The sequence below is a fragment of the Phoca vitulina genome, unplaced genomic scaffold, assembly GCF_004348235.1.
Source record: "Phoca vitulina isolate PV1807 unplaced genomic scaffold, GSC_HSeal_1.0 scaffold3, whole genome shotgun sequence".
Classification (NCBI taxonomy): domain Eukaryota; kingdom Metazoa; phylum Chordata; class Mammalia; order Carnivora; family Phocidae; genus Phoca; species Phoca vitulina.
In genome coordinates, this window is record NW_022589706.1 from 78,110,688 (window position 1) to 78,131,357 (window position 20,670).

Consider the following 20,670-nt stretch of genomic DNA (forward strand, 5'->3'; position numbering starts at 1 on the left):
GTTTGACTAAGAGGTCAGTAGAAAAAAGCCCCTTAAAGGAAGAGTGGGTAGTAGGTGATGGATTAGGAAAAGGGAAGGGAAACGCTAGGAAAAAGGAGAAAATATAATAAACAAAATGAAATGGAAATGCAGGTAAGAACGGAACACACAAGCCACCAAAGAAAGCATCTCCTTACATATGCTGCGCCTCAGAAGTATCCCTACATGTTATGAACTAAAATTAAAAGGTAAAATATCAAGAGTCAAGTATAAATTTGCATCCATGCTAACGTTTGAGAGATTTTAGCTAGTAGAGTTTGTGCAATTAGAGTGCCAAGAAAGAAATGGGCATTTAAAACAAAGTAGATTTCTCTTCTTATTGGAGACCAACATTTGCTTGGCTATACTGAGTAATATTCATCTTTGTATGTGTTTGGTAGGTAAGAAGTTTTATTGTTATCAGTATTATTTTTGTTTTGGAGGTAGCCTTGAATGAAATATTTCTTATTTAGTGTCCATTATAATGTACAACATACAACAAAGATTGTTTAAGAATGTGGAAATGGAAGGTGCCTGGGTGGCTCAGTCAGTTAAGCATCTGCCTTTGGCTCAGGTCATGATCCTGGGATCAAGCCCCATGTCAGGACCCCTGCTCAGCAGGGGAGTCTGATTCTTTCTCTCCTTCTGCCCCTCTCTCTACTCATGCTCTCTCTCTTGCTCACTCTCTCTCAATTCAAAATAAATAAAATCTTAAAAAAAAAAGATTGTTTAAGAATACTAGTGACTAGACCAATATGTTGGTAAAAATTACATCTCTTTGTACAGGACATTTATTTTTTTTAACCTCTTGGAGAAATTATGTGTTTACTTCCCTGAATGGTGTAGAGTATTATAGTTTTGGTTTTGATCATTAAAACTCCAGAAAAGCATGCTAGGTTTTGTACTGCCTTAAGCACACTTAATAAAATCAACAGTACTGTGATTATAGAATCATTTACCAAGATTATAAATTTGACAAAAACAATGATACTCAGTTGTTGAAATTCCAGGGAAATGTTGTAGTCCTTTCTAAATAATAGTTGGATTATAAATTGAGAAAAATTGATTTAGAATCTTTTGAAAATATAAAATGTTGTTTTATGTTTTATGTTTCATTTGGTGTAAGAAATCAGAAAAAAGAGAAGGAAACTAAAATTGAATGTCTGTTTTAGGCCTGACACATCATACATATTATTAAATGTAATGAAAACAGTCCAACAAGAAGGGCACTATTTATGCTGTTAAGTAATTGAGGATACTGAAGTTCATAATACATAGTACTTTTCCCAAGGTTACTTGGGAGGACAAGAGGGTTTTATTAGTAGTAGGTATATTTCTTCTAGATTAGTTTTTGTTATTGTTGTTGTTTCCAAAACATTTATGATGAAAAGTGAACCTTTGGTTTGTCTGTTAACTATTGCCAGATTTGAAGAGTCTTTGGAGGAATAGCGCTTTTTTTTTTTTTTCCAAATCAATATAACAAAAGCAATTCAAATATGATAAAAATAAAAAATTCCACTTTTTTCCAGTCTTCACCTAGTTTTGTTGATTATCTGAACACCTGTCCTCATGTCAAATGAGGATTTAATCAATTGACAAATAAATAGAAACAAAATTTTAAAAATCTGAGCTAAAAATTATACTTTTTGAAAAAAAATATTATTAAAGAGTGTCTGTTTTGAAAAGCATATGGCAAGCTTTAAAAATTACATATATGGGCACCTGGGTGGCTCAGTTGGTTAAGCATCCAACTCTTGGTTTCAGCTCAGGTCATGATCTCAGGGTCCTGGGATTGAGCCCTGCCTTGGGCTTGTGCTCAGTGGGAAGTCTGCTTGAGATTCTCCCCCTCTCCCCTCCCTGCTCTCTCTTTCTGTCTCTCTCTGAAATAATAAATAAATATTTTTAAGAAAATTACATATATACCCATTTTTGTGACTTAATTCATAAAGGAAAATTTATTTTCTAGTGCTTTATTATTTTACAAAGCTTTACTATTTATTAGTTTGCAGTGCAATTTTATTGGTTGTTAAGAAGAATACACAAAATTATCTTGCCTTAGGGTATCTATAGTTATTTTTGCCTAATATTAAATTCATTTTAAAAGAGGAGAGTTAGGGGAGGAGGGTGGGGGTATGGGTTAGCCTGGTGATGGGTATTAAAGAAGGCACATATTGAATGGAGCACTGGGTGTTATACGCAGACAATGAATCATGGAACACTACATCAAAAACTAATGATCTAATGTATGGTGATTAACATAACATAATAAAATAAAATTTAAAAAAAATGGAAGAGGAGAGTCACCTTTGTTCTAGATGATATATTTTAGAATTGTTTAGATCACCTTAACATAGAGATGATTTGTGAAAAGCTGATTCATTTCACATACTAATTGCAGAGCAGTGCTTCCTACCCATTTTTGTCATGACCCATAAAGAAAATAATCTTTTCTATTATTTCATTTACATGTGTAGAGGAGGGGTAAAAAAACATGTGCTCAGTCTATAATCTTAATCAGTTAATTTTATTCATCAGTTATTCTTGATCATTCAAATCATTCAACTATTTGAGGAATATATATAGTTCAATCTGTAAAACAAATAATTTTCATTATAGAAAAACCAAAATATATATTATGTATATTAAATATTATTAATTAACATTATTAGTAATATATATAATAAAATTACCCATAACCCCATCAGTCAGAAATAACCACTCTTGATATTAATGGAATATGTACATCTATATATCTATAGATGTACATTTTGGCTGTTCTAATGAATGGATCTAATAATATATATATATCTATGTTTATATATTATTAGATCTATTCATTAGAACAGCCAAAATCTGTACACTGACAATATCAAATGTTAGTGAGGATTTGGAGCACCATGAACTCTCATATATATATATTAGATATAGATAAATATAGATATATATGGCCAATGTATATGTCTTACCTACCAATCACATGAGGTTTCAACATATATATATGGCCAATGTATTCTTACGCATTCAAGAATGTATCTTAAATCCCTACCACATAGTTCTATATATGTATACTTTAAAAGACTTTATTTTTTTAAAGCAGTTTTATGTTTACTTGAAAAATGAGGGAGATAGAGATTTCCCATATACTCCCTACACCCCACCCCGACAACATGCATACCTACTCCCGTTATCAACATCACTCACCAGAATGTTCCACCACTTAAGGATGGATCTGCATTGACACATCATAATTACCTAAAGTCCACAGTTTATTTTAGGATGCACTCTTGGCATTGTATAATCCATGTGTTTGGACAAATGTGTAATGACAAGTACCTTTCACTATGGTGGCATACGGAGTATTTTCACTGCCAGAAAAATCTTCTGTGCTCTGCCCATTCACCCCCCACCCCACCCCAGACCCCTGGCAACCCCTTATCTTTTTACTGTCTGTATAGTTTTGTTTTTTCCAGAATGTCATATAGTTGGTATAATACAGTATGTAGTCTTTTCAGACTGACTTCATTCACTTAGTAATATGCATTTAAGGTTCTTCCATGTCTTTTCATTGCTTGATAGTTCATTTCATTTTAGCTGTAAATAATATTTCATTGTCTGGATGTACCACAGTTTATCCATTCATCTACTGAAGGACATTTCGGTTGCTCCCAAGTTTTGGCGGTTATGAAGAAAGCTGTGCTATAAACATCCATGGGCAGGTTTTTGTGTTCACATAAGGTTTCAACTGATTTGGGTAAATGCCAGGGAGCATGATTCCTGAATTACATGGTAAGACTATGTTTAACGTTGTCAGAAACCACCAAACTATTTTCAAAAATGGCTGTGCCATTTTGCATTCTCACCAGCAATGTATGAGAGTTCACGTTGCTCCAAATCCTCACTAACATTTGATATTGTCAGTGTTCAGATTTTGGCTGTTCTAATGGATAGATGTGTACTGTTAATTTTTTTTTTTAATTTTGCATTTACCCGATGACATATGATGTGGAGCATCTTTTCATATGCCTATTTGCCACCTGTATATCTTCTTTGGTGAGGTATTTAAGATTTTTGGCTGATTTTCTAATTTTGGTAATTTTTTGTTTGTTTGTTTTTTGTTTTGTTTTTTTTTGTTTAAGAGATTTTTGTATATTTTTCAGAGGAGTCCTTTATTAGATGTGTCTTTTGCAAATATTTTCTCCCAGTGTATGGCTTATCTTCTAATCCTATAGATATTATCTTTTGCAGAGGTTTGTTTGGTTTTTTTCATTTTAATGAAGTCCAGCTTATCAATGATTTATTTCATGGATCATGTTTTTGGTGTTGTATCTAAAAAGGCATCACCATACTCAGAGTTGCCTAGGTTTTCTCTTTTCTTATCTTCTAGGAGTTTTATAGTTTTGCATTATATATTTAGGTCTGTGATCCATTCTGAGTAGTTTTTGTAAGGATGTAATATCTGTATGTAGGTGCATTTTTTGCATGTAGATTTCCAGTTGTTCCAGCACCGCTTTTTGAAGAGACTGCCTTTGCTCCATTGTATTGCCTTTGCTCCTTAGTCAAAGATCCATTGACTATTATTATGTGGCTCTATTTCTCAGCTCAGCTCTCTATTTTGTTTTAATCATCTATTTGTCTGTTTTCTTGCCAAGACCACACTATCTTGATTACTGTAGGTTTATAGTAAGTGTTGAAGTTGGATAGTGTCAGTTTTCCAACTTTGTTCTCCTTCGATATTGAGTTGGCTATTCTGGGTCCTTTGCCTCTCCATATAAACTTTAGAATCAGTTTGCCCATATCTATAAAATAACTTGCTGAGATTCTGATTGGGATGGCATTGAATCTATAGGTTAAGTTGGGAAAAACTGACATCTTAACAATATTGAGTCTTCCTATCCATGAACATAGACTATCTCTCCATTTTTTTTTAGTTCTTACTTGATTTTGTTCATCAGAGTTTTGTAATTTTCATCATATAGCTCTTGTACATATTTTGTTAAATTTATACCTAAGTATTTCACTTTTGGGGGTGCTAATGGAAATGGTATTGAATTTTTTTCAAATTTTTTCAAATTTTTTAGTATATAGAAAAACAATTTTTTTGCACATGAACCATGTATCTTGCAACCTTGTATAATTGCTTATTAGTTCCAGGAATTTGTCAGTGCTTTTGGATTTACAACATAGACAATCATATTTCTCCCAGCAAAGAAAGTTTTATGTCTTCCTTCCTAATCTGTGTTTTGTTTCCTTTTCTTGCCTTAGTTGTATTAGCAAGAACTTCCAGTAGAATGATGAAAAGGAATAGTGGAAGGGGACATTTTTGCCTTCTACATAATCTTAGTGGAAAAGCTTTGAGCTTCTCACATTGAGAATGATGTTAGCTGTAGGTTTTTTGCAGATGATTCGTATGAAGTTTGGGAAGTTTCCCTCTATTCCTAGTTTACTGAGAGTTTTTATTATGACTTAGTATTGGATTTTGTCAAGTACTTTTTTGCATCTATTGATATGCCCATGTGATTTTTTTTATTTTTTAGTCTATTGATGTGATGTATTATGCTAATTGATTTTTGAATGTTTAACGAACTTTCAAAATTGGAATAAATCCCACTTGGTCATGGTGTATAATTCTTTTCATTCTTCTTTGCTTTCAATTTGCTAATATTTTGTTTTTAAAGTGGATTTTTTTTTTTTTAAGATTTTATTTATTTGCGAGAGAGACAATGAGAGACAGAGAGCATGAGAGGGAGGAGGGTCAGAGGGAGAAGCAGACTCCCCGCTGAGCAGGGAGCCTGATGTGGGACTCGATCCCGGGACCCTGGGATCATGACCTGAGCTGAAGGCAGTCGCTTAACCAACTGAGCCACCCAGGCGCCCTGCTAATATTTTGTTGATGGTGTTTGCATCCATGTTCATGAGAGATTGGTCTATGGATTTCTTTTCTTGTAATGTCTTTTTTATATGTCTACTAAGATTCCTTCTTTCTTGTAACTTTTTGGTATTAGGGTAGAGCTGGCCTCATAGGATGAGTTAGGACATATTACCTTTGCTTTTAGCCTCTGAAAGCAATTGTAAAGAATTGGTATAATTTTTTTTTCCTTTATTATTTGGTAGAATTCACCAGTGAACCTATCTGGGCCTAGTGCTTTCTGTTTTGGGAAGTTATTAATTATTGATTCAATTTCTTTAATAGAAATTGGCTGAAGACCTATTCCGATTGTCTGTTTCTTTTTGTGTGAATTTAGAGAGATTATGTCTTTCCAGAAATTGGTCCATTTCATCTAGGTTACCAAATTTGTTGACATAGAGTTGTTTATAGTATTCTTTTATTATCCTTAAAGTGTCCATGGGATCTACAGTGCTGTCCCCTCCCCCTCTTTTATTTCTCATGTTAGTAATTTGTGTCTTCTCTCTCTCTCGCCTCTCTCACTCTTTAGTAAGCTTGGCTAGAGGCTTATCAATTCGGCTGATTTTTGCAAAGAACCAACTTTTGGTTTCTTAGTTTTTTTCTATTGATTTCCTGTTTTCAATTTCATTGATTTCTACTCTAATTCTGCTCTAATTTTCTCTTTTCTTCTGCTTGTATTTAATTTGATCTTCACTTTTTAGTTTCAAAAGACAGAAACTTGGATTTGATTTTAGATCTTTCTTCTCTTCTAATATATGCACTCAAGACTAAATTTTCATTCTGATTAAAAATATCTTTGTAATTTCTTTTGAGATTTATTCTTTGATCCATGTGTTATTTAGAAGAGTGTTTAATCTCCACATATTTTTGGATTTTCCAGTTATCTTTCTGTTATTTATTTCTAATTTAATCCATTGTGGTCTGAGAGCAGACACTGTATGCTTCATTTCTTTTAAATTTGTCAAAATGTGTTTTATGGCCCAGAATGTGGTCTACCTTGGTGAATGTTCCATGTAAGCCTGAGAAAAATATGTATTCTGCTGTTGTTGGATGAATTAGTCTATAGATGTTAATTATATGCAGTTTATTGGTGGTGCTATTGAGTTCAGTTATATCCTTACTGATTTTCTGCCTGCTGGATCTATTTCTGAGACAGAAGTATTGAATTCTCTAACCGTGATAGTGGATTCAACTGTTTCTACTTGCAGTTCTGTCAGTTTTTGCCTCACACCGTTTGATGCTCTGTTGTTAGGCCCGTGCACATTAAGAATTGTTAAGTCTTCTTGGAGAATTGACTCCTTTATCATTATATAATGTCCTTTTTAATCCCTGATAACTTTCTTTACTTTGAAGTCTGCTCTGTCTGATTTGATTAGTATTAATATTGTATATTTTTCCCTATCCATATACTTTTAATCATTATATCTTTATATTTAAAGTACATTTCTTGTATACAACATATAGTTGGGTCTCATTTTCTGATCTACTTTGACAACGTCTGTCTTTTTATTGGTGCATTTAGATCATTGACATTCAAAATGATTACTGATATAGTTGGATTGATACCTACCATATTCATTACTGGTATTTTTTTTCCCTTGTTCTTTGCCTTTGTTCATATTTTGTCTTCCACTCTTTATCTGTCTTTTGTGATTTTAATTGAGTGAGTATTTTATATGATTCCATTTCCTCTCCTTTCTTAGTATATCAGTTATCCTTTTTTTACCCAATTTTTTAGTGGTTTTCCTAGTTTGCTATATACATTTATAACTAGTTCAAGTCCACTTTCAAATAACACTATACCATTTCATGGATAGTACTATTACCTTACAATAGCAAAATAATCCTAATTCCTCCCTTCCATCCTTTGTATCATTGCTGTCATTCATTTTTATATATACATATACATGTACATATCATATACACATAAACATACATACTCAAATACACTGTTGCTATTATTATTTTGGGCAAACTATAATCTGTTAGATCAATTACCAATAAGAAAAATAAATGTTTTTATTTTACCTTCAGTTATTTCTTCTTTGATGCTCTTCTTTTCTTTATACAGATCAGATTCTGACCTATATTATTTCCTTCTTTCTAAAAAACTTCTTTTAACTTTTCTTGCAGGCAGGTCTACTAACAACAAATTATCACAATATTTGATTTTCAAAGAAAGTCTTTATTTCTCTTTCACTTTTGAAGGATAGTTTCATAGTGTCCAGAATTTTGTGTTTGTGGGTTTTTATTATTATTTTTGTACACTTTAAAGATTTCACTCTACTTTCTTCTTGCACATGGTTTCTAAGGAGAAGTCAAATATCATTCTTGTTTTTGTTTTTCTATAAGCAAGTTTGTTTGTTTGTTTGTTTCTCTGTGTTCCTTTAGGGTTTTTTTTTTTCTTTATCTTTGATTTTCTGCAGTTTAAAGATGATATCCTTTTTTGGAATTTTTCTAGTTGTTCTCTGAGCTGCCTAGATCTACGATTTGGTATCTGACATTAAAGTGGAGAAATTCTCAGTCATTATTCTTTAAGATATTTCTTCTGTTCCTTTTTTTCTTCTACTTCTGGTATTACCATTACATGTATGTCACACATTTGTAGTTTCCCACAGTCCTTGGATATTCTGTTCTATTTTTTGTTTTTGTTTATGCTTTAGTTTATTTTTTTCCTATTTGCTTTTCAGTTTTCAAGGATTTTATTGATGTATTCTCTAGCTCAGAGATTCTTTCCTGTCATGTCCAGTCTACTAATAAACCCATCAAAGGCATTCTTCATATCTGTAACAGTGTTTTTAATCTCTAGCATTTCTTTTTGGTTCTTTTGTACATGCTCCATTACTCTGCTCATATTGCCCATCTGTCTTGCATGATGTCTACTTTATATATTAGAGCCCTTAGCATATGAATCAGAGTTGTTTTAAGTTTAATTCCAACATCCTTGCCATATCTGGTTCTGATGCTTACTCTGCCTTGTCAAATTTTGTTTTTTTGCTTTTTGATATGCCTTCCAATTTTTCTCAATAAACATGATGTACTAGGTAAAAGGAACTGTGATAAATAGGCCTTTAGTAACACAGTAGTGAGGTATGGGGGTAGGGGAGACTTTCTAGAGTCCTATGATTAGGTCTCAGTCATTTAGTGAACCTATACCTCTGGACCATGAACTTCACACGAGTTCCTTAGTTTTTTTCTCCCCCCTTATGTGTGACAAGATGGCTGCAGTGGGCTATTGTTGGGTATTTCTCTTCCCCAGGTCACTTAGACTCTGATAATACCCCAGTAGTTTAGGCTGTCATTAACCAGTCAGCCCTGAGGACAAACCTTTCTTAGAAAAACAGTGCTCTGAAGTATTTTGAAATGGTTTCTCCCTCCCACTGCCGGAAGCAGAGGGGAATTTTCTCTAGTATTTTCTGTGGGAATCTAGTCATGCTCCTGGAGGTAAATCTCAAAATAATGCGGAGCCCCTCCTTTATTTGCCTGCAGTTCTTAACTCTCAGATACTTCCCCACTGATCATCCAACAATTCATCCATTACAATTGAGGCTTCCTTACCCTGACACTGGTTCCTGGGGTGGCTTTCACTCCTGACTCTTTACTCTGTAAGCTAAGACTCCCTGTATTTGCCTGACTGTCTCTCCAATTTGGGGACAGCAGTTTGTCACCCCTTTCTTAAGGATCAAAGAAGAGTTGTTGATTTTTCAGTCTGTTCAGCTTTTTGTTAGGAGTGGTGATTTCCAAAGCTCCTTACATGCAGAACCTGAAACCAGAAGTCCTATACTTTTTATTTTATTAAATTGGGAACCTACTAAATTGATAATTTTGTAACTTGGAATTTTTTCAGTTATATTATAAACTTGTTCCTTATTGGTAAATACTCTTTGATGGAATTTTTATTGGCGACAGTATCTTTTTCGTAGTGCATATTTTTATCTAGTCCTTTATTGGTTAGATTGCTTCCAATTTTCTGCATTATAAACAGTACTTGCGTGAATGTTCATGGAAATAAATCTTTTTGTATGGTCATGATTATGTCCTCAGGGTAAATAAAATAGATCTTCCTAACCTAATGCCACAGAAGAATTTAGCAGAAAACATCTAGATACTGCCGTGGTAGAGTAACTTCCACCTCCTTCTAAGGTGATTACATAAAATCAATTTCCTTGTTCTTTCATCAATTCGCAAAATGATTGAGCCAGTTCTACACAACCTTCCTTCTACTGTTTTGGTGTGTGTATGTGTGCGCATGCACTTTTGTGTGTGTGTATATGTGTGTGGGGGGAGAGAGAGAGAGAAAGAGAGAGAAAATGAAACTGCTAATGAAAGTATTTTAAATTGTTAAAGAAATAAGGTCTATTTTTTTCTTTTTTTAATTTAAATTCAGTTAGCCAACATATACTACATCATTAGTTTCAGATGTAGTGTTTGCATATAGCACCCAGTACTCATCACATTACATGCCCTCCTTAATGCCCATCACCCAGTTACTCCATCCCTCCACCCCCTTCCCTTCTGTAACCCTCAGTTTGTTTCCCAGAGTTAAGAGTCTCTCATGGTTTGTCAATAAAGGCTATTTTTCATTTCAAGGAAGACTAGTACTTGGAAGAACCAGGAAATCCCGGGTATTTTTTTTGCTTTTATTCTGCAACTTTCATAGGACAGCAATAAAAAAAAAAAAGCACTGTCCTTAGATGTGGCATGGGGATAGCTCCTCTCTAGAGGGCATCTTTTTTGTTATTCTGCTTTACTGATAGAATTACCTCTATGAAGCTGGTGACTTCACTTTTTTTTTTTTTTTTGGATGAAATAGACAGCTGCTTCCATCTATATTGCCTTTGACCTTTTTTATCCTGTCAGTGTCCTTTTGCCACACACCACTAGGAACACACCTATACTTGAACTATTTGGATTTTTTGCTAGCTGCAGTGAAGGGAAGGCACACCATAGAAAACCATGGGCCATCTCAGTGAAAGAGTATTAGAAAAAACTTACTATAGGATTTAGGCTTGTTGTTAAGTGATTTGAGGGAGGTTTCAAGAAAGCCATTTGCAATGACGTGGATGGAACTGGAGAGTGTTATGCTGAGTGAAATAAGTCAATCAGAGAAAGACATGTATCATATGACCTCACTGATATGAGGAATTCTTAATCTCAGGAAACAAACTGAGGGTTGCTGGAGTGGTAGGGGGTGGGAGGAATGGGGCGGCTGGGTGATAGACATTGGGGAGGGTATGTGCTATGGTGAGCGCAGTGAATTGTGCAAGACTGTTGAATCACAGATCTGTACCTCTGAAACAAGTAATACATTATATGTTAAAAAAAAAAAAGAAGAAGATAGTAGGGAGGGGAAGAATGAAGGGGGGGAAATCAGAGGGGGAGATGAACCATGAGAGACGATGGACTCTGAAAAACAAACTGAGGGTTCTAAAGGGGAGGGGGGTGGGAGGATGGGTTGGCCTGGTGATGGGTGTTAAGGAGGGCACGTTCTGCATGGAGCACTGGGTGTTATACGCAAATAATGAATCATGGAACACTACATCAAAAACTAATGATGTAATGTATGGTCATTAGCATAACATAATAATAAAAATAAATAAATAAAGATAAACCTGAAAAAAAAAAAGCAGGGCTTTGCAATAGTTTGCTTGCTGTCAAAAAGCAGTTGTAATTTTCTGATTTGATATATTAATGACTTTTATCCAAAATTAGGTGACCAACTATCCCAGTATGCCTGAGATTGAGGGGCTTCTTGGGACACAACATGTTCAGTGGCCAAACCAGGAAAATCCAAGGCAAACTGGGAGGAGTAGTTTACCCTATCTAGAGGGCAAGCAAAATGAAAAGAGGCTAAGGCTGAAATTGGCAAAGAAGTAATAGCTACTGACAGGAGCTAGGATTTGGGATGTTTGGTCATTTTTGTGATTTTGGCAATGTTCATGTTTTTGCTTGGATTCAGACATGACTACAAAGTGATCTCTCATCTCTGACTTGATCCATCATGGTGACAAGGTGGCCATGTCTGATGTTGCTTTCACTAGGAGAACATCAGGCCAGCTCCCAGCAACACCAAGGTTTTTACACAGGGTCAGAGCAGTTTCTAGCTGTCAGGGGCTGTTTTCCTTTTTTCCAGTTCTCTTCTTTATGGATTTGAGGGATACTTTTGGAATTGACCTAAGAGTTTACACATGTGATCTAGTTGCTAGAGACTTGGTTTCAGCCACATTGATCTGTACCCTAATGAGATGCTTTAAGCTTTGAAACATTGAGTAATAAAACAGTTATCCATCACCCTTAACACAACTTTTTATTTCCTCAATAGAGAAAAATGTTTTAACATTTGAGACCAAATGCTAAGTTACTAAATGTTAAAACAAGAAGAAATCAAATATTCTTTCCCCTTGAGATTCAAAACTCACATTAGCATATTTCACTGTTCTTAGTAATACTGCTGTAAAGAAACCTAGCTTATTTGATATAGAACAAACGTACTTTTCACAGAACATATAAACATTTGCATGAACATTAATATTTCACTATTAAACCAGTGTTGTATGGAAATACTAGTTTATTTAGTGATGTTTCCCAGTTGTGCTTTTTGTTTTTAAAAATTAGAAATATATTTAAGGAGTAAATAATTATTCTGATTTAAAATAAAATAAATTTTCCATGGGGCACCTGGGTTTTGCCAAAATCACAAAAATGACCAAACAGTCAGTTGAGTGTCTGCCTTCGGCTCAGGTCATGATCCCAGGGTCCTGGGATCAAGCCCGTCATCGGGCTCCCTGCTCCACAGGAAGCCTGCTTCTCCCTCTCCCACTGCCCCTGCTTGTGTTCCCTCTCTTACAGTCTCTCTCTCTCTCTCTGTCAAATAATAAATAAATACAAATCTTAAAAATAAATAAAAATAAAATAAATTTTCTTATTTACAATAATTGAAAAGATAGTTTCATCTTTTTCAGGTTTGCTAATTTAATATTAAGAAAAATGTTAAATGGTGGTTAGATTTTTTTTGAGAGAAAACCTTAAACTAATAAATGAACATATATAGTTGGTGTAGTTTAGTCACTAAGGTTATAATACTAGTTAAATTGTGAAACATTATTTTAATTATTAACATTCAGCTATCTTAAACTATTCTGTTGTCCTGTATATTAATTAAATTAATTATTTAGCAATTAATCTTTATAACAATGGTGGAAATAATATAACCTTAGCTATGTTTTAATCATGATATAGTTCATATTCATGAACTTCTCTCTAGATTCTGATGACTACCTTGAGGTCAATATTCCAACAGACCTAGGAGTGGAACATTCTGGGGAAATAAGTAAGAGAAAGGAAATTGAAGAATTATCAAAAGCTTCAAGAGACACCATACCCCTGGCAATGGTGCTTCCTACTGAAATTCCATGTGAGGTGAGTAAGATACCTTGTTATTTAAGTGGCTGGCTCTATTGTTTTCATAAATATTGCATTTCACTAGAATGTAAGCTCTAACATAGCTGGGCACTTCTGTTTACTTTGTTCATGGCTGTGTCCTCAGAACCCAGAACAATATCTGGCAATTAGTAGGCATTTGATAAATATTTGTTGAATAATTTAATATTGAAGAATATATGAAAGCCTAATTTTATCAAGTGGTATTTTACATGTTGCCAAAAGATATATAATTGCTATATATACCAAGCCACTTAAAATAAAAGTTGGATTCATATTAACCAGATCAAGGATTTTATTTTTATAAATGGAAACATATTCTTGAATAGGATTTGAGAATACTTATATTTTAGGATCACCGATTTTTCAATTCTGAATCATGTATTAAAGGCCTACATTATTAAGTGGAAATCATGTATTAAAGGACCACCTAGATGAGGTGGTCCTTTCAGGAATAAAAGGATAATGTAGCAGGGGATGGAGTGTGGATTTCTGAGAAGGTGACTATATGAGTACATGTCTTCCTCCTAAGTCTTCATTGGAATGAACTACTAAAATAAACATACTGGTAGAGCTTGACCCGAAACTGGGTCTACATAATCTCCAGACAATAGAAAGACGCTGGTCCTCAGTGTCTGTGGTGTCCTTCAGTGGAACAAGCCAAAGATACAGGAGAACGGGAGAGCCTTGGAAGTTGCATGAAAGGGTCCTTCTGGGAGAAGCCAGTGGATTTATGCCACTGGGTGACAGGGGCTGCATTTGTCTGTTTGCTAGTAGCTGTCTTTGGGAAAAGAATCTCCTGTTCTTGCTGGTACTAGCAGTCCTGTGCAGTTGGGCAAAATGTAATTCCTTCATCCTCAGACCCCATCCCTAAGCAGAAGACTCATTGTTTTAAGCTATTATGCTATCAATTCCAGAGAGACAAGAACTTCTTTGACACTACCTTAGAGACTCCAAGAAACTAAACTATTCCGGATTCAGAGGACCGACACAGGTGACCAGGCAAAGAAAAATTACAACTCACTTAAAGGCCTCGGGAGCGTGAGGGAAGGCAGGCTAAACAATCAGAACTGGTAGCTCCTATTGAGTCAGAAACAATGGAAGAGACAGAAATAAATAGAAAAAAACAGGAAAATCAACAGGAAATGAGAATTATTCTCAAGTAGGTAAAATCAACACAAAAAAGAAAAAAAAACCCTCTGGAACTAAACATTACTCACCAAGAACTCTGCAATGAGTCTAAATAGCTGAACAAAACTACAAACTACTCTGAACAAAAACTACAACAGTAAATTTTGAAGAATATAAAACCTTCCCCCACTATTAAATTTGCAGAGAAATTGAAATGTAAAAATTAAACCCCACTACCCTCCAAGCTGACTCAGATGGTTGGGTAGGATCAGGATTCTTTTAATGGCAGAATCATGGGCTATCTTTTATTGACATGGATACAATTCTTTCAGACCCTTGGAAGTGAAATTATTTCAATTTCACATCTCTCTTTGGTATCCCACTTTTTAAGGAATCCTAAGAGTTGGAAGGTCATACAAGATTATTTTAGTGCCAGCCACATGCACTAAAAAATTCAAAATAAACCGATCCCTGGACGAAAGATAGTTATCCCAGCCAAAATCTTGTGTTCTCAGAACCTAGATCTTAGTGCAATCTGAGTCCATGTAACAATGGCCAAGTACCAAAGGAAAGATCATTTGTATCCAAATGAGTGAAAATGGTGTTTGAGATTTGCCAGGATAACTTTCAGTCTATGCCAGTTGTCTGAAAGCACAACCTCAAGCTTAGTCATTTCTGAGACATCTTCCAATTAGTGGGTAAGTAGAGACCACTGAAGAACAGGGCCCCCTCTCCCACTAAGTGAGACTTGAGACTTCGCCACTGTCTTACAAAATCTAGACATTTAGCATACTAACATTGCTAGTCACCAGGTCTTAGTTGACACATGCCTCTTTCACACCCAGCACCTTCGAAATCTAGTGAGTTCCCTTACAGTTTTGTGTTTCCAGCATGCCAGCGCTGAGCTGGGTAGGAGTTTTGTATAATGGCATGACCTTCATTCTCTCTGATTAAGGGGGAGTTAAGGTCTCTCCTGCGGCAGCCTCTTGCTGTGAAATTGCTTGGGTCTGGACCTGCCTCTTAGAGAAGTTCCCTCCCTGTTCCCTTATCTGTTCTGGAGAATCAACATTACCTGGGGCAGCAGGTGATGTTGCTACTGCTTTTGACCCAGGATCATGGAAGTATTGATCCTTCTGCCTATTAATCTTTCCCAGCATTGTTCCTTCCCTTGGATTTTGGATTTCATAGGCCTTAAAAATCTTGTGCCACTTTAAAAACAGCAGGATATATATTTTCTTCAACATTGTTTCTCATGTGCTAGTGAAGATATTCCTCCAATGTTCTTTTTATGTAGGTTATTCCCTGTCTTTTTGAAAAATACCTGGATAAGTCTTAACAGCTTAAATCTGCTACTCAATTTGGCCTCTTCTATTACCTTTTCTAGGATTAGCATTCTTTGCTATATTGTAGTGTTTTTAATTTTTTTTATTATGAGCCAACACATTTGTTTTTCTAGCATATTCCTCTTGATTTTTTCTTGCATGGTAATGGATCGTGAGAGGTAGGAAGTCAATAAGTTCTAGGCCTGCCAAACACATTCATTGTATAAATGAGTCTTATCCAACTTTATGTCCCTAATGAGAAATCCACCTGGGAGGCATTTTTCCACTGGAAGACATCTAAACCAGAACTGGTCCTGCTCTATTTACCAGCTTTTCTTTCCTGTGCTGTGTATTACTACAAAGTCCTAACTTCATTAATTCCTTGGGCAAATTCCCTCAGAGCGGTAGTTCTCATCTGGGAGTGATTTTGCCCCTCTTTCCCCAGAAGGTTTTTGGCAAAGCCTCCAGACAGTTTTGGTTGTCATAACTGGGAGATTGCTACTGGCATCTAGTGGGTAGAAGTTACAGATACTGTTAAACATCCTATAATACTAGGGTAGTCCCCACAACAATGACTTCTTCCAAAAAATGTCAATAGTACCAAGGTTAAATTGTGTCTCCGAGGAGAGGAGATATATTTATGGCCCTTACAGTAATAAGTTACCTTCAACTCACCTAATAATGGCATCAAGAATTCAGCACCCCCCTTCAGAGGCTTCTCTGCAATCCACCCGGTTGTTCTAGAATCACTTGTTAGGACTGCACAATCTATAAGCAGTGAATCTAGTTGCTCTTTTTTATGGATTTTACCTGGAGCTTTAAGAGGGAACCTCTAAATGTTTTCCTCAGTGGGCCCTGTTGGAAGTATTGTAGGTTGCTCTCTGATGCCTTGTGCCTCGTATGTTTTTTCTGCAACCCTGGTCACAGGTGCAGAAATGGCTTCATATTTCCTCTTCAAGAGCACCATCCTAAGAAGCAGTTAGGAATGAGCTTCTTTTCTTTATCTTGTTTTTTTTTTTTATTATTATGTAATGTTAATCACCATACATTACATCATTAGTTTTTGATGTAGTGTATATCTTGTTTTATCTGTATAGGCAGGCCTGCAATCTATCATTTTCCCTTCCTTTTGATAGAAATCTGTCTATTGCAATCTCAGTTTTTCTCTCCCCCCCCCAGAATCTCTTACTTCCTTGAGTATGATTAACTGATATTTCTTTATTTTTATGTTATTGTCCCACTGCTGCTTTTCTGATAAGACTGAAACGGTTTTAAAACCAGTCCAGTCACTTGTTGACTTCTTGAGCAAATTTAATTCTTAAAGTTATAGTATAATTTGCAAGGCCTTTTAAGTGGCTTTATCAACATTTGGATCTATATTAATTATATTAATATAATATATTATTATATATTAATTTCATTGAATTGTCTTTGTATCTAAATCCTAGGACATGCATATTCCCTACAAAAGATCTTTGTTTTATTTGACCTGTTCCTTGACATACCTCTGTAGCTACAACTGTAATGTGAGTCTCCAAATCCATAGTGCAGACCTGATTATGTAGTCAACAAATCTAGAAGAAACCCTTAGACTATGTGCAGCGGTATGATTCTGAAGGACCCATGGGAAAGCCACAAGACTTTGGGTACCTCCGACCCATTCATTCCTTGGCCCCAGATACAGTTTAAAATAATATACGGACGCTAACAGCACTGCCCACTTATTTTTCATACCAAATCTCACACTAGTTCTTGGTAACCAACCTTAATTTAAAATCTGATCCTGTGCCTTCATTGAAAGATACAGGAAAAGCTACAAAAGATTATTGTGTGTATCAGTGCCTAAAATGTCTATGTTGTGAGTCCTACCCCGTTGGTTGTAAGGTTTTATGGTGACCAAAAGACATCTTTTCTCTTTAACCAAGTGGCTCTCAAACTAAGCTGCACATAGGGACTATTAGGTGAGGTTTAAGAAAAATAATGCCTGAATCCTATCCCCAAAGATTCAGATATAAACAGTCTGGGTGATGGCCTGGACATTGGCAGTTTTAAAAGCTTTTCAGGTAATCCTGAAGGTGAGAATTAACAGCCAAATTTAGAACTATTGCATAACCTAATCCTCGCTGTGCTGTCATGGGTCAGATAGAGGTCAGCTGTAGGAACCTGTACAATCTTGGCTTAATAAAGCACATGCAACTCTGCTTGTTAACTAGTGCCTATTAAAGTAGTCATGAACACATGAAAAGAGCCATTGATCTGTGTACAAAAGTCATAATGATCCACTGGGATAAAAATCCTTTGTTGCCTGTGTGTAATAAATCCTTAAAACCTAAAGAACCAGAAACTTCACCATCTATATGTTATATTATAGACCAAGTTCTAGTCCTTTTGTTTAGGACTCAAGGATTGTGACCAATGCCACAAAACTTTAGACTTTGGAAGTGATGATTATCAGAATTCTTTCTGGCTCTGAATGTTCAGAACCAAATAAGGGATAAACAGATGAGTCAGAAAGAATGAGAGCAAAATAGTTTCGTAACTGATAAAACCAACTTTACAATCATTTGAGTGTCATAGTACTTTCTCTATTGAATTAAATGTACCCATATAATTGTATTTTTAATTAAGATGTGCATAATAGTTAAGGACAAGGCTGGACAGTGCAGGCCTTCCCTCCTAGAGCAGGCCGCTTCCTCCTTGGAGATGCAGGAAACAGATGAAGTGGTGAGTCCTAAGGGGTGTAAGAAGTAGAGTTGGGCATGTTCAGTTTCAAAATGTCATATTCTAACAGACTTATTCCATCTTAATTTTAAAAATATGTACAGATTGTCTCCTATGTACATAATTCTTGCAAGATGCCACAATGATATGAAAATATAAAAAATACTTCAGGATGTGGAAAATCTAGCTGGGAAGCCAAGACATAGACACGAAAAACTAATTAAGAGCAGAGGGCATGACTTTCAGAAAAGGTCAAATGAGGAGTATGGGTGTGAAATGCTCCATGATTCCTTTGGAAGTTATTGTGGGCTAAAGTTGTAGGGAGGATTTATGGAGCTTGTGAAACCTGAGTCAGACCTTGATGGAGAGGATAAGTGTGAGGAAATGGAGGAAGAGTAGGAACTAAATGGTACACCAACATTAGGTACAAACAGGCCTGGTGCAAAATGAAAATGTAGAGGCCCTTGTTCAAATTAGTAAGCACTTTAAGGTAGTGACAGCAGAACGTTAAACCAAGTGCAGGGCCTTCTAAGTGCAGGGCCTGTGCAACTGCACAAGTAGTATGCCATGAAGCTGGCCCTGGGTACAAATGAAGATGTCAGTGCTTCATTTAGGGTGGTCAGTATGATCGTCTTTTGTTTAAAACTGTTCTTTGGAAATGGTTGAAAGGTAGAGTCCTGCCCTCTATTAAGGAGAGAATCTGATGCATAAGAAATAGCCTGTGTGAGCACTCATGAATGAGAATGAGTTAGCTGGGTGAATAAAACATTGGGAGAGGTTTCTTAAGCTTACTAACTTTGGGAGGGGAGAGGTCAAAGTTAGACAAGACACGGTGTACCTATGAAAGAGAGCTCTGAAGAACTTTGAAGCAGAGGATCTTGGGGATCTGGGCAAAAGTCAATGGGAAGTCATTAAATATTTGCAGTAAAGTGACAGATGTGAGCAACAAAGGAACTAAGGAAACTGAGCTAGACATGAGGTCCTGTGAAGAGGAAGTGGCAGATGTGAGGAACAGGAGGGGCTCACATTCCTGACCTCAGGGGTCACATGAAGCAGTGCCTTGGTGAGGCATGGGGAAGGAAACAGCGAGGCATTCTTGACAAGTGGGAATATGTGTTAACTGGAATAGTGGCATCTTTTCTCCATTTGCAATGTAATTGATGAGGAGAAATTTAGTTTAAAATATCCTTCAGAAAAATATTTGGGAGCACTGGACTCTGGTGGAAAAATTCCTGAGGTGTGTCAGCTGAACCAATTCTGTGACATCAACATATTCACAGAAACTCTTTGGTACAGAGCATTAAAAATACAAGTTTTATCTGTAGGTGATTTATGCTTAGGGAGATAACTTCTAAATAAGAGAACTTTAAAGTTAATGACTTTTGGGTAAACCCAGTTTTGTAAGAGTGTATAAATGAGGTTTCTATTTATTTTGTGAGGGACTGAAATTAGTTTAGCTTTCAAGAAAGCATTTGGAAGGTGATATCTGAGATAAACATAAAAATGGTATTTCATTTTGGTCACTTTGAAGGGTTAAACAGCACAATGTAGAGAACAGATTTTGATTTAGATAGCTCTGATTAATCTTCAGAATGTAATTCTCTGTATTAGCTACCCTGTTCTTAAAAGAGAAAACTAACAGTCTTCCATTTTGGTTTCAGTGTATGTAGTTTTGGTTAGGATTAAAGGAAATATCTTTATATTAAAAGTGCTTCACATAATTCCTAGTATAAAATAGATACTCAAGAAATATTTATTTCTTCTTTTTCTCTGTATTAATGTCAATCTTTTTTTTATTATTATGTTATGTTAATCACAATACATTACATCATTAGTTTTTGATGTAGTGTTCCATGATTCATTGTTTGTGTATAACACCCAGTGCTCCATGCAGAACATGCCCTCTTTAATACCCATCACCAGGCTAACCCATCCTCCTGCCCCCCTCCCTTCTAGAACCCTCAGTTTGTTTATCAGAGTCCATCGTCTCTCATGGTTCGTCTCCCCCTCCAATTTCCCCCCCTTCATTCTTCCCCTCCTGCTATCTTCTTTTTTTTTTAAAAACATATACTGTATTATTTTTTTCAGAGGTACAGGTCTGTCATTCAACAGTCTTATACAATTATACAATTA

The 20,670-nt window shown here is 35.6% G+C and overlaps 1 protein-coding gene across 1 annotated transcript in view; it reads left to right on the forward strand.

Moving 5' to 3' along the window:
* BANK1 (B cell scaffold protein with ankyrin repeats 1) overlaps positions 1-20,670 on the forward strand; it is a 307,032-nt gene that overhangs the window by 70,384 nt on the left and 215,978 nt on the right. Inside the window, 1 exon segment of the mRNA XM_032398831.1 lies at positions 13,188-13,342. Within this exon segment, the coding sequence (XP_032254722.1) occupies positions 13,188-13,342 (155 nt within the window).